Raw genomic sequence first — 15,535 nt, 5'->3', positions numbered from 1 at the left:
TGACCTTACAGAACTGTGGGACAATAAATGAGCGTTGTTTTAAGTCACTAAGTTTGTGGTAATTTGTGATGACAACAATGACAAAGACAAAATTCAGCTTTATTCATGTCCCATAAAATATATTTATTCCCTTTGAAGCTTTGATGATAAGTATACTTCCTAATTATAAACTTAATACACATATATGTTTGTATCCTGCTTTTCTCTTAACTTGATTATATTTATCTCTCTGTGTTACTATGCAGTTTCCCCAAATCATTGCTTTTAATAGAGTAGATACATTGCTTTTCTTCGAGTAGATGCAATATGTTATATATTTAACCCATTGGACTTCTGTGTCACTTCAAAATTTTTATCATCAAAATACTACCCTGAGTGATTCTGTGCATATGGTCATCTCATATTTGAAGTTACTGGAGTGGATATTCATGTGCATCATTACCAAGTCAAAGGGTACGAGCCTTTTTATGACTCACGATGCATTAGCAAGTCTTAAATGGCTTACCAATTTAAAGTGAAAGTTGCTCAGTCATGTCCGACTCTTTGCGACCACATGGACTGTCCATAGAATTCTCCAGGCCAGAATACTGGAGTGAGTAGCCTTTCCCTTCTCCAGGGGATCTTCCCAACCCAGGGATTGAACCCAGGTCTCCCGCACTGCAGGCAGATTCTTTACCAGCTGAGCCACAAGGGAAGCCCTACCAATTGAAAAGTTTTTAGCAAAAGTGAGAGAACCATGTTCATCAAAATCATTATCACCATTAGATGGTAGTCATTTTTAAGTAATTTTTTTTGTTGTTAATGGGGGAAGATTCTTGGTGCAGAGTTTTAACTTTAGGGAAGTTGAGTTCAGTTCAGTTGCTCAGTCGTGTCCGACTCTTTGTGATCCCATGAATCGCAGCACGCCAGGCCTCCCTGTCCATCACCAACTCCCGGAATTCACTCAGACTCACGTCCATTGAGTCAGTGACGCCATCCAGCCATCTCATCCTCTGTCGTCCCCTTCTCCTCCTGCCCCCAATCCTTCCCAGCATCAAAGTCTTTTCCAATGAGTCAGCTCTTCACATGAGGTGGCCAAAGTACTGGAGTTTCAGCTTTAGCATCATTCCTTCCAAAGAAATCCCAGGGTTGATCTCCTTCAGAATGGACTGGTTGGATCTCCTTGCAGTCCAAGGGACTCTCAAGAGTCTTCTGTAACACCACAGTTCAAAAGCATCATTTCTTCGGTACTCAGCCTTCTTCACTTTCAGCTTTCTTCCAACTCTCACATCCATACATGACTACTGGAAAAACCATAGCCTTGACTAGACAGACCTTAGTCGGCAAAGTAATGTCTCTGCTTTTCAATATGCTGTCTAAGTTGGTCATAACTTTCCTTCTAAGGAGTAAGTGTCTTTTAATTTCATGGCTGCAGTCACCATCTGCAGTGATTTTGGGGCCCCCCCAAAATAAAGTCTGACACTGTTTCTACTGTTTCCCCATCTATTTCCCATGAAGTGATGGGACCAAATTTAGGGAAGAAGTTTCCTAAATTACTCAGAGAGTTAATGTATAAGCTACTATTCTAAGTATTTCAGGAGATATAAAACTGAATAGTGTGAAAGGTAGAGTCGCTCAGTCATGCTTGACTCTTTTCGACCCCGTGGACTGTATAGTCCATGGGATTCTCCAGGGCAGCCTGTCCCTTCTCCAGCAGGTCTTCCCGACCCAGGAATGGAGCCGGGCCTACTGCGCTGTAGGCGGATCCTTTACCAGCTGAGCCACAAGGGGAGCCCTGTCTCAGTGTCGAGTGCCTGAAACCAGTCATGGTTAGTCGTGCACCAGTCAGGAGGGATGTGAAGCTAGTTCCTCACCTCAGAACCAGTTTTTAAGTCAGCTTGATTTTTTTCCCCAGACTTACTTATTTTTTTAAAACTTACTTATTTTTAATTGAAGGAAAATTGCTTCACAATATTGTGTTGGTCTGCCGTACATCAACATGAGTCAGCCGTAGGCATGCATGTGTCCCCTCCCTCTGGAACCTTCCTCCCACCTCCCCACCCTTTCCCGCCAGTGTCACAGAGCCCCAGTTTGAGTTCGCCGAGTCATACAGCACTTTCCCGTTGGTTATCTACGTTACACGCGGTAGTGTATGTGTTTCCATGTTACTCGCTCCGTTCGCCCCGGCCTCTCCGCCTCCCCCCAGCCCGCGTCCATAAGTCTCTTCTCTGTGTCTGCATCTCCATTGTTGCCCAGTAAATAGGCTCATCAGTACCATCTTTCTAGACTCCGTATATATACATTAATATACAGTATTTGTTTTTCTCTTTCTGACTTACTTCACGCCGTATGATGGACTCCAGATTCATCCGCCTCATTAGAACCGACTCAAATGTGTTCCTTTTTAGGGCTGAGTAATCAAGTGTGTATGTGTACCACAACTTCTTTATCCATTCATCTGATGATGGATATCTAGGTTGCTTCCATGTTCTGGCTATTGTAAATTGTGTGTCGGCTTGATTTTTTTTAAATAGCAATGCATATACAGTCTGTTGGTACTACATTCCTGCCTTCTGTTTCTGCCATGCTGACTTTCTAATAGTTCTTAAAACCACACTTACCTTTTTAATGTGGGTATAACCATTTTTTAAATTTATATTTTTGAATTTCTTTCCAACATTACTGACATATATGTAAGTTTAAGGTGTACAGCATGATTATTTGATGTACATATATACTGTGAAATGATTACCACAGTAAGGTTAGTTAACAGCTCCATTCCTCTCCCAGAATTACCTTTGTGTGTGTGTGGTGATAAAGTTTAAGTTCTGCTATTTAAGGTCATATTAACTCACAAGGATACAGTATAGTATTGTTCAGTACAATCACCATGCTGTACATACATGAGATCCCCAGATCCTATTCACCTTACAGTTCAAAGTTTGTACCCTTTGGCCAGCATCTTCCCTGCCAGCCCCGACAACTACTAGTCTCCTCTCTCTGAGTTCAGCTTGTTTGGATTACTAAATGTAAGTAACATGCACTGTATGTCTTTCTCTGTATGGTTTATTTCACTTAGTGTGATGCCCTTTTCATGCTGTCCATGGGGTTCTCAAGGCATTACTTTGCCAACAAGGTCCGTCTAGTCAAGGCTGTGGTTTTTCCAGTGGTCATGTATGGATGTGAGAGTTGGACTATAAAGAAAGCTGAGCGCTGAATGCTTTCGAAATGTGGTGTTGAAGACTCTTGAGAGTCCCTTGGACTGCAAGGAGATCCAACCACTCCATCCTAAAGGAGATCAGTCCTGAATATTCATTGAAAAGACTGATGCTAAAGCTGAAACTCCAATACTTTGGCCACCTGATGTGAAGAGCTGACTCCTTTGAAAAGACTGTGATGCTGGGAAAGATTGAAGGCGGGAGGAGAAGGGGACAACGGAGGATGAGATGGTTGGATGGCATCACTGGGCATGAGTTTGAGTAAACTCCGGGAGTTGGTGATAGACAGGGAAGCCTGGCATGCTGCAGTCCATGGGGTCGCAAAGAGCCAGACACGACTGAGCGACTGAACTGAACTGAACTGAATGCCAATTAGGCTCATCCATATTGTTGCAAGAAGCATAATTTCCACCTTTTGATGGCTGAGTCATACGCGCGCGCGCGCGTGTGTGTGTGTGCGAGACATACATGTTTGTCTATAGATGCCTCACATGCTTTCTACCCATTCCTCCATAGTTGGACACTTAACGTTGTTTCCATGTCTGGGGTATTGTGGATAATGCAGTGAACATGGGACTACAGATAATCTGTTTGATGTAATGACACCATTTTTTTAATGTATATGCCCCAAAGTGAAATTGCTGGATCACATGGTGGTTCTAGTCTTAATTTTTTCAGTGGCTACAGCAGTTTACATTCCCATCAGTAGTGCACAAGAATTCCTTTTCATGGGTGTAGCTATTTTCTTTCTTAGGTTCCCAGTTATATTCCATTGATATCTTGAAAAATGAAAAATTTTAGGTAGGAAAAATATCTATGTGATTAAACATGCTATGAATAAGCAGATACCAGGTTCTAACTTCAGTATTCTTTGTGCAAAGTATTGTACTTAGAATGAAGGACTATCTTATACTAAAATGTAAAGTACATTGATTTTCTGCAACTGTGGAACAATTTATACCTAAACTTTCTCCCCTGTGAAGAAGCTATGAGTTAGGGTTAAAAGGCACTGGATGGGACTATTTGTATTGCTAACCAGCTATTACTGTGAACATGTCACTTATTATCAGTGCATCTGCTTTCAGTTCTTTAGCATGAGAGGTTGAATAGGTTGATCACATGAAAAATCATCATTTAGAAAAGGTAGGAAAACATTTTTGACTCAGTGACATAGGCTGAAATAAAAAGTATCTGGTAGGAAGTCATGTTTTGGTTTGGACTGGTTTGGAAATTAAATGAAGAAATCCACGTAAAGCTCCTAGAGCAGACATTCAGCATTAGGTAGCATGAAAATGGAGATAGTGACAAAGCTTTGGTACTAAAATATGCTTTTTCTGAAAGACTGTATAACTGAACTGCATTAGAATCTGTGTGAAAATAAGGTACACTTTAAAAGAACATGTTTTTATTTTCCAGGATCAAATCTAAATCGCTGTGGTTTCCGAGGCTCTTCCTACCTGGGTATTCCATTCAATCCATCAAAGGTTAGTTCTGTTTGGATTAGGAGGAAAGAGGAGGGGGGAGTGTAGAGATTTTAGTAAGAAAACTAAGAAAGTATATAGGAAGAACCAGGTTTCCAAGTTTTAGTGTACCTAAATAAATGCATTTTATGAACTGTAACTCTTTAAGGGAAAGCTATACCCACTTTACTTTCTGAAATAATGCACAGTATATAAACCCACAGGAATTCCTATTGTTACAAAAATTATGTTTTTGTTGCTATTGCACCTGCGTGTGTGTGTGTGTGTACAAATTATTGGTGATTTCTTGGAGAAAATGGAAATAAAGTACTCGAGTACATTTGTTCTCTAAGAAACCTTCCATGTGTTATAGTAGGACTTTATATTTGGTTCACATTTCTTAGGAATGAATGAAAATGTTCTTGCTAAGGTGCCGATTCGAGGCCCAAGTAGTGATGAATTATGATGACCTTCATGACAAAGGCAGGCTGTCTCCAAGGGTTCAGGCAGGACTTTGGTACTAGTACATGCAGGTGCAGAAAATCTGTGAGTCCTGACGGAAACTTTTTTCCTTCTTCAAAGAGGTAGACTGCAAACAAGCTTTTGTAGGTATTTCTTCTAAGTACAAAGTATTTTTCTACAATAGAAAGCAGAGAAAAGCTTTATCATTTTGTGGAAGACCTCACAAAATAGAAACTTTTTCCTAGATGGGATCAGCCTGCTTATATAATGGTTACAAGCCAGTATCTGGTTACACTGAGTACATCAAGATTTGTATCTGGTTCCAAACTGAAGGTAAATGGCATGCTACCAGTTTTTCCATACTCTGCTTCAAAAATTTGGAATAAATAGTGATTTTGGAGGAAGTGACATGATTTGACAGAGGCACCACTTCAGCTTTCTTCCTTTGCCTTAAGCTGTAGACAGGCATGCCTATGTGAGTTATATGACTTTGCTAAAGTATCTCCAATCACGTATGCCCATTGCTTTTATTAGAGAATCTAGAAAAAAAGATCTGTAAAAATTGTTCTTTTTATCTGATGCATAAAATACTTTGCAACTTAAGCCAGTGCTAAATAGAGATAGCTCTGCATTTAGTCATAATGGACAGGATATCTATAAGTCATGACCCTGATGATAATGACCGTTACACAGCACTATACCCTCTACAGATGTATACCTACACTTGTTGGAGTAAAACAGTTCTTTGATAACATTTCTTTAAGGACCTTTTTCCCCTCACCCCTCTCCCAAAGCATATTTAAAATAACAAAAATAAAGTTTAAAAAGAAACCTTTTTTGCCTTTGGTTCACAGGGTCTCCTAAAACCCATTTATGGCCCTATTTCATCAAGATCTAGGCATTTTCTGGGGAAGCTGGGTCCCACTCCATTCTGTGTTGCATTAATCTGAATGTTGAATGATAGAAGGAGCTAGAGGCTCTGGTGGAATCATACGGGCCCATGAGGAGTTGTCTGTTAGTGTGGTGGCTGAGAATCCAGGAGAGGGGTGAAACCAAGAGAACCTGAGGGAGCAATAAGATTTTCTAATATAGTATATAAATAAAATAACATCATCAGTTTTTCTTCTAAAACCACCTGTAGGCCATTGACTTACCTGAAAAATGCTCAGGGCCGCAAGTGGCCACAGAATACATTTTGAGAAACACTGATGGATCCTCTCAACCCCGTTTTCTCAGTTTTTCTTCCAACAGATGCCGTATTCTCTTTGAAACCATGTACTGTCCTTAAGACATACTGCATAACCAGGAGTTTTCCTTCTCTGCTTTACTTTTACTTTCCCTCCTACCTAAAGCCCCCTCTTCACTGTGCCTGACCAAGTCTCATCGTGCAGAAAAAATCTTTACCCACGCATTACTGTATTTCCACCATGGCACTTACCGCATCCTGTTTTGTACTTTACTTATTCAAATAGACCTCTCTTCTTCCTTCAAGATTAAGGTACACGTTTGATTTATGTTTGGATTCGCCACAGTGCTTTTAACATAGCAGATACTTAGTTTAAGTAAGTTCTAATACTTTGGCCAACTGATGCAAAGAGCCGGTTCATTGGAAAAGACCCTGATGCTGGGAAAGATTGAGGGCAAGAGGAGAAGGGGGCGACAGGATGAGATGGCATCACTGACTCGTGGGCATGAGTTTGAGCAAACTCCAGGAGATGGTGAAGGACAGGGAAGCCTGGCATCTTGCAGTTTGTGGGGTCTCAGAGAGTCAGACACGACTTGGCAGGTGAACAACAACAACAACCAAAAAAGAATTCTAAGAAGTCAGTTATAAATGTGGAATAGAATATTCAGGCATATTAGAGCTTAAGTTCTAAGGAGGAACTCAGAATGAAAGAGATACCACAATGAAGATTTGCTTGTCATATTTGTAAGACCATATAAGGAATTGTATATGTAAGACTGGATAGGTGGGGTGAGTTCAGATTTAGAGGAAATTTGAACACCTTACAAACTTATTCTGTAAAGAACTGCAGAAGGTCAGTTAAGGGTTCTGATGCAGGTAAGTGTTCTGATGAAGTGGTTCTAACGCCCTTGGGTCATGACTCCAAAGAAGTGGTGGCCCTTTTGATATTTGCCTTGCACTTGCATCATCATCAGTAAGATAACTGGCATCTGTATAGGCAGTAACTTTAATCTTCACAGTAACTCTGTGAAGTGGATACTAGTATCTCCATTTTTCAGAATGAGGCAAGCCAGTGAGTAATAGAGCCAGGATTTGATGCCTTTCAGTAGTGTAGAGGTTAACATTTATTGTAGAAAGCAGTGGAGTCTACTTTAACCCAAATCTTTGTATAAGATTCATTTTAACTTTGTAGTATTTTGAGCAGTTATTCAGGTATTTGAAGCAGTTATTGATGAGCCCAACTAAAACAGAAAGAAAGCCTATGAGAAAGATGAATTTAAAATGTGCTCTTAGTCTGTCAAAATCAAAACTTTCTTAACAGAGAGATAAATTAGTACAATGTGAAATTTTACATGTTTTTAAGTGAAATTAGCTTTTTAAAATAACTAGTTAATAGGATTGGTTATTTGAAAATAATTATAAAACTTTAAGTGCTTTGTGTAATGTGCAGTCTTAAGTTACTTGGCTTTACATTTTTACTTTTACTTTAAAAAGTTTTTAAGTTACTTTTATCTATGTCTGTGCCAACTGGAGTCTACAGGGTTTCCTACAAGGAGTCGCATATTTTATAAACCTTAAGAGAGTTTTGATAACTTTTGTAGTTTTCTTGGAACCATCAAATCAGTGAAACTAATTCAGCAAGTATTTTGGTAATACGAGTTTCCTAGTTTGACTCCCCAGCTCTGCCTGGGCAATTACTAGTCTAACAGTCTTCACAAAACACTTTACAGTCAATACTCATTTGAGATCTAAACTTTAAAAGTTAGATTATTTTATTCAGAGAATTTTTCAATGTTAGTATCTTAAGCCTTTGTATTTTTCTGTTATTTACTATTCTAAGTGTTAATGTTATTAGAAAGTAAAATAATTCAACTATATGAAAATAGGAAAAGATTTTTCAACTATATTGTTTTATATTATTTTTAAATGGTAATTAGTACTGTGGTACTTAATTTGAATTTGTATGGCATAAAACAATTATTTCTAGGTGCTTTTCTAACTTTATAAGGCTTAAATTATAATTGATCTGCTTGATCAAATAGAAAGTTGAAATAATTTGGCTTACTTGACTATCAGATCTACTTCCATAAAGCTTGAGGATAAGTTTTAAAACTACGTGCCTGGATAGTATGCAGTAATACATATGTTGAGACATACATGAAATTGAGTTTCATTTTTCTCTACCAGATGTCTATACAAGTCAGTAAAAACAACATTTGATTTTACTGTTTACTGAAACTTCTTGTCAAATTGTATAATGGAGTAAGATTTCATTTCAGTTTTCTAATTAACATTATATTAATTTTGAATCTAGAATCCTGGAACTGCTCATCCTTACGACAGTGGCCACATAGCAATGACCTACACTGGCCTTTCATGCCTAGTTATTCTTGGAGATGACCTAAGCCGGGTAAATAAAGAAGCTTGCTTAGCAGGCTTGAGAGCCCTTCAGCTAGAAGATGGAAGGTACAGGTCATTTTTTGTTACTTGTCTCTCTCTCTCTCCTGTTTGTTTTTTTTTTAAAGAAAAATCTTTTGAAACTAAAAATTAATATAGTACTATAGTAGACCTATAGAATTTGTCATAAATTCTTATTCCAACCACCTAAAAGTTCACTGTATAATATGGTTTAAATGCCTGATCAATGAAATATTTCTTATGTGAGTGAAAATAAAAGTAATCACAATAATAGAACTCCATTTTTATTTCTTTTTTTTTTTTTTAAGAAGACAGTAAGTGATCCATAAATAAGTGGTTTAATAGTTTCAGGATTAGGATCTACTTTAATTTACCTTTCAGGTAAAAAATTAACATTTTGAAGCAGACATAAATTTAGTCTCAATGTTTTAAAAGTTTATTTAGTCTAAACTTTTATTCCTTAAGGTAGTTATAGGGGGAAAAAGGGATAAATGTTGAATATTATATTCTAGTATAGGTAGTTTCTGTGATATTTTTAAAGGTTAGAAAAAGAAGTTAGTTCATTAATATTTGATGATTTGAGTCATGGGTCTAACAAAAAAGAGTTTGAAGGTGAAGCATTTTTTTAAGTCTTGGAAGTAATAAAGCAGTAGTGATTCTGTCTAAAGAGGGAACTTGGCAAACAAATCCCGCCATATTATATCTGTGTTCCGTCTACTGTTGTCTCTGTTTTCCTGTCATTATTTTAAAAACACTGCTCTTGATGAGGGGAAAATTAATGGAAACATGCAAGATAATTGGCATTGATTGGAAATACTATAAAACTAAATACTTAACGCAGCAAGTACACGTCACTGATTTCTCAGTATTTCACTGTAGTCTTTGGCTGCTGCTACCCTACCCTTGTTTATAAATAAAATAATAGACATAAAACACTCTTACATGCTTCTCTGCAGTCCACGGGGTCACAAAGAGTCGGACACGACTGAGTGACCTTACTTACTTACTGAAAACTAATTATAGGTGAAAATTAAAACAATATGATCAGTTATCATACTGGTTATCTATATGTACATTGAGAAGAAATTTTACATAGGCAAAACCAACAGTTGCCAGGTTTCACCTGCTCCTGTTTCTCTCATGGATTCTCAGACCACTGTGCCACAGCTTCCCGTGGCTGAGAGCGGATGAACTTACTCTGGAGTGGTGGCGTCTGGAGAGGAGTAGCTGCGGTCATGGGTTAAGCTACCCGGACACCAGAACTTTGGAGCAGAGTGATGATTTAGGGGCAGTTTTATATCATTCAAGTTAATAGTCCTGTTCTTTACTGAATAATGCAAGTAGTATATGATTTTTAAATCCGTTATTAGTGATAGGCTTTTCTGTGAGTGAAAACATGAAGTGGCTGTTTCTCAAAGGCCCCCTGTACAAATAAATTGCCGTACAGTAAATCATATTGTTCTTACTTTCAGTTTTTGTGCAGTACCTGAAGGCAGTGAAAATGACATGCGATTTGTATACTGTGCTTCCTGTATCTGCTATATGCTCAACAACTGGTCTGGCATGGACATGAAAAAGGCTATCAACTACATTAGAAGAAGCATGGTGAGTCATGTCGCCAGTGACTCTCACCTTCAGTTATTATTGCTGATACAGGAGAGCGGGCAGGAGAATGGGCCAACAGAGGATGAGGTGGTTGGATGGCATCACTGACTCGATGGACATGAGTTTGAACATGCATCAGAAATTGGTGACGGACAGGGAGGCCTGATGTGCTGCAGTCCATGGGATCACAAAAAGTCGGACACGACTGATGAGAGCTGAGGCATGCCTCATCTCTTCTATTAATAGCAGTAATTTGGAAATAGGGTAATAAGATTGCTTTCTAGGTACATCATATACCAGAATAGCCATGTAAAAATAATCTTCAAGGACAGATTGACTCTTTAGCCATTAAATTTTAAATATAATCTGATTGTATCCAAAGAAACAATATCTTTAGTGGAAAGAAATTGGTCAGCCTTGGAAGCAAAAAAAAGTAAAATCTCAAAGTAAATGTTGATAGCCTGTCCTAGTAGGGGTCCTTGAGAAGTCAGCCAAACTTAAAGGAGAATTGTTGTGCCCTTGGTGAGATTATTCCTATATATTGGGTGTGAGATGTTCCTTAAGCCATTTTAAATAGCAAGATTGGGCTGACAGTAGGTTTTTGGATCACTTTTGGTTTCTAAATAGTTTTATGTGTGGGTTCTTTTTTCTTTTTTTTAATCTAAGGTTTAAGGAGCGTATCAAGTAGAAATGTTTCTTTCACACAATATAGTTAGTCTTTTTTTTTTGTCAACAATAGTAAGGAAACCTTAGTCTCAGCCAGAAATATCATTTGCTCTTCTTTTTAGTCTTTCATATAAAATCACAGTAATAGAAGTGCTGCTTCCCAGGTTTATTTTACTTACTAAATATGAAATTTTTATTTTATAGATTAAAATATTTTAGGCTGTTAGCTCAGCTTTTACTAGTCCATATTTCAGAAGAGAAATGTAAGTTTTTAGAGGAATAGAGTTATTTTTAATTAAATATATAAATCAGAATTTGCAGAATATACAATAGCACAAATTTTTAAAAGCCTCGGGAGGCAGAAAGAACAAACCTTTAAAGAAGTTTTAAGACAAAAGGAGTTTGATATTATAGACAAAGATGGGTGATTGTTTTGCCAAAAGTTTTACTTTTGTTTTCAATTCAAAGGATTCGTTAGCCAAAGAAACCATTGTTACGCACATAAACAATTTATACTTTTTATAGAAGAAGGATAATTTGAAAAGAAATATAAAAAATAGAAGTAACAGTGTATACATCACAAAATTGGGCTGAGCTGCATCCAGACTTGAACAGCGCTAGGGAGTCCCTTGTCAACAGCAATCTGGAGGCCCAGTTGAGAAGAGTCCAGGGGAGATGCGTCCGCCCACCAGTGAGACTTCAGATCGCAGTTTCAGGGGCTTCTGCTCGTAATCCTAGGCCACAAACTGATATCATCATCAGTTTGCATCAGTGTGTGTGCAAAAATGCAGGTATGGTTTTACTTCAGTCTTTCTACAAGGTGGAAAGATTTGCTTCACCTTATGAGCTATAGAATTTCATTAAACCCTCCAGAGAGGGAGCAGGGGTTGCCCAGACCATCACGGGCTCAAGAATTTCAAGACAAATTCTCTTTCTAATCTGAAGTGCTGCCTGACTTGCTGTGCTTGCCCACAGGCATGGAATCCAGGCAGTGTCCACGCAGGTCAGAGCAGATCACAGGGCTGCTCTCCTGCTTCTGAAGCCTGAACAAGACTTTCCCCTATTTCCCTAACAGTGATAGGCATTGTGGCATGATTATTGCAGAAATAATACCGCATTCTTCTTGAGTGAAGTCGCTCAGTCGTGTCCAACTCTTTGTGACCCCATGGGCTGTAGCCTACCAGGCTCCTCTGTCCTTGGGATTCTCCGGGCAAGAGTACTGGAGTGGGTTGCCATTTCCTTCTCCTTTCTTCTTAGTGCATTGTATTTGGAGGTACAACTTGTTGATACGCCTTATTATTGGTGATGTTAACTTTGATCACTTGGTTAAGGTGGTGTATGCCAGATGTTTCTCTATAAATTAGCTTTTTTTCCCTTTGTGATTATATTTAGTATCTCATGGTGAGATACTTGGAGACTGTAAATTTCCTGTCCCTCATCAAACTTTTATCCTCTGGTGTTATCGTGCATTGATGATTTTCCAGCTCTACCATTCATTCTGTAATTATCAGTTAAAATTCTGCTGTTAAAAAAAGCTTTCCTTTCACCTTTATCTATTTATTTAATTTCAACAGGAATTCTAGGTTCTTGTTTGATTAAGTGAGTTATTATCTGTAACTGTCACTCATTTAAAAAGACCCTGACGCTGGGAAAGACTGAGGGCAGGAGGAGAAGGGGACAACAGAGGATGAGATGGTTGGATGGCATCACCGACTCAATGCACTTGGGTTTGGGTGGACTCTGGGAGTTGGTCATGGACAGGGAGGTGCTGGGGTCCAGCCCTGGTGGATCCAGGGAATTCGAAGCAGGATGGAGTCGGCGAGGAGAAATTTATTTATTTAGAAATACAAAGAGAGGTTAGGAAAGAATAGTGTAGTAGGAAAATTACTGGAGAAAAGAGGCTGAATAACTTGGTTTACACAGGAGACCAATAAAGCTCCAAGACAAGGGGCTTGCACTGTCTACGTAGGCCACTGGCGCCCGCTTGAATAGTGGAGGGTGCTCCACCTTGGGCTCCCTCTCATGTGGGTCTTAGAAGCCAGGGCAAATAAGTAGACACGGAGAGCCTCTGTGTTCCAAATGGGAATTCAGCCTGTAAAGGGAGAAAAGAACGACATGGGGGAGCCAAGCATTGGTGCCAGACCCACAACTTTATTTTCAAAAGCAGCTTACATACCCCAAGTTGTACATAAAGAAATAATGGAATATGCAGAGTTATGCAGGGGCAGCAGTCCTGACCCTTATTGAGACCAGGCTTTCTTTTTGCATACCTTCCCGAATACAAAAGGTCCCAGGTGGTTTTACATCATCTTCTGGCCAGGGGGCCTGTTAACATTTTTATGGCTCTCTTCCTAGATAAATGTCTATCAACCAGAAAACTCATTTTCCCTTGAAGTGTTTTTTCTTTAATCTGCATCACCCTCAAAGTACTAAATAAAGTTACATTCCTGTAGAACAAAGGTGCAGTGGGTTATAACAAAGAAAGTACTTAACTCAAAGATCTAGTGTTGCTAATGCCAGGGCTACTACCTGTTTTTTCTACATACCAACTATTCAGTTCAGTTCAGTTGCTCAGTCGTGTCCGACTCTTTGCGACCCCATGAACTGCAGCACACTAGGCCTCCCTGTCCATCACCAACTCCCGGAGTTCACTCAGACTCATACCAGCTATATCTACAAGCAAAAGATATGAAAACTTGGCAGCAAGTGTTGGCTTAACAATGAAACCCTTAATCAGTCCTATTCTAATGATTTTGACTCCTCGGAAGCCCCTACATTCCTAGGATGTTTAAAGCTTCCTGTGCCTCTTGCGGTGGGGAGGCTGCAAACAATCACATGCGCAGCTGTCAGAGTCCGGACAGACCTGTCAGGCAGGCTAGAAAGCCATCAGAAGGGTTTTTGGATTGAAACACTCTTATTATGCCCAGGAGACTTATTATCTAAAAGCTCTAAATTAACTTTTTCCAGAAAAAGGTGGTGGGGGGAGAGCCCCCGTAAGCCCCCTGTTAATGTTAGAAGAGTAGGTGGAAAGCATAACACAGTAAAGCAGGTAGACTCTGATTTTAGGAGTAGATGCTTGAGAAAATCCAGGGGGACCCCTGAGGCCTGATCCCGCCTTTGCGTTTGTCAGGCGCCCTTCCTCATGACCTTTGTCACGGGTGGGATTCCCCTTGCTGGCTCCCGGCAGGGAGGCCTGGCGTGCTGCGGTTCATGGGGTCACAAAGAGTTGGACACGACTGAGCGACTGAACTGATCATTTATTTTGATGCTGTCCCAGATTCAGCCAGCAAAAACCCCTTCATGCAGGCTCTTATGCCCTTTTGACGCGTCCTGTTCATTTTTGAGCACATCCTTGTTCTGTGGCACAAATTATTCCGGGTTCATAGTTTAATTTCCCAGCTTCATTTCTAAAATTGGTCATTTCTTCAAGAAGTCCTGGTTCTTCTTTTTGAAGGGTGGTGTTTAGAAACCAGGATTTGGGCACAAAATGTGCTCATTGGTACTAGGTTGTGATTGCTTCTAGCCCCTCTCCGAGAGGTAGGAAATGTATGTATGCATACACAGACATTCCCCTGACACACATCCACACGTTTATATCTGTTTATCAAAAGCCATGAATTTATGCTAGTGAAACGATGGAAGTCGCTTAGTCATGTCTTACTCTTTCTGATCCCATAGGCTGCAGCCTGCCAGGCTCATCTGTCCATGGAATTCTCCAGGCAAGAAAACTGGAGTGGGTAGCCATTCCCTTCTCCAGGAGATTTTCCCCACCCAGGACTTGAACCCAGGTCCCCTGCATTGCAGATAGATTCTTGACCGTCTGAGCCACCAGGGAAGCCCGAGTTCATACTAATTTTAATCCAACACCATTTGTTCAGTCGCTGACTCTTTGCGACCCCAGGGACTGTACATGCCAGGTTCCTCTGTCCTCCAGTATCACCCAGAGTTTGCTCAGATTCATATCCATTGAGCCAGTGATGCTGTCTAACCATCTCATTCTCTGCTGCCCTCTTCTTTTGCCTTCAATATTTCCCAGCATCAGAATCTTTTCCAATGAGTCCACTTTTCTCATCAGGTGGCCAAAATAATGTAGCTTCAGCTTCAACATGAGTCTTTCCAACAAATATTCAGGGTTGATTTTCTTTAGGATTGACTGGTTTGATCTCCTTGCATTCTAAGGGACTCTCAAGCGCCACAGTTCAAAAGCATCAATTCCTTGGCATTCAGCCTTGTTTATGGTCCAACTCTCACATCCTTACATGACTCCTGGAAAAAGCATAGCTTTGATTATACAGACCTTTGTAGGCAAAGTGATGTCTCTGCTCTTTACATACTTATCTAGGTTTGTCATTAGCTTTTCTTCCAAGGAGCAAGCGTGATTTAATTTTGTGGCTGCAGTAACCATCCTCAGTGATTCTTGTGGGCCCAAGAAAAGAAAATCTGTCACAGCTTTTACTTTTCCCGCTTCTATTTGCCATGAAGTGATGGACCGGATGCCATGATCTTTGTTTTTTTAACTCCATTCAGTTCATTTTAATCTT

At 39.6% G+C, this 15,535-nt stretch overlaps 1 protein-coding gene across 1 annotated transcript in view; it reads left to right on the top strand.

The window, feature by feature from the left end:
* PGGT1B (protein geranylgeranyltransferase type I subunit beta) overlaps positions 1 to 15,535 on the top strand; it is a 57,439-nt gene that overhangs the window by 23,260 nt on the left and 18,644 nt on the right. Inside the window, exons 3-5 of the mRNA XM_052646844.1 lie at positions 4,614 to 4,681; positions 8,620 to 8,771; positions 10,196 to 10,328. Coding sequence (XP_052502804.1) covers positions 4,614 to 4,681; positions 8,620 to 8,771; positions 10,196 to 10,328 — 353 coding nt within the window. The remainder of the gene's footprint in view (positions 1 to 4,613; positions 4,682 to 8,619; positions 8,772 to 10,195; positions 10,329 to 15,535) is intronic.

This window comes from Budorcas taxicolor, chromosome 10 (assembly GCF_023091745.1).
Source record: "Budorcas taxicolor isolate Tak-1 chromosome 10, Takin1.1, whole genome shotgun sequence".
NCBI lineage: Eukaryota > Metazoa > Chordata > Mammalia > Artiodactyla > Bovidae > Budorcas > Budorcas taxicolor.
Note: the sequence above shows the minus strand (reverse complement) of the source record. Positions and strands in the feature narration are given on the sequence as shown.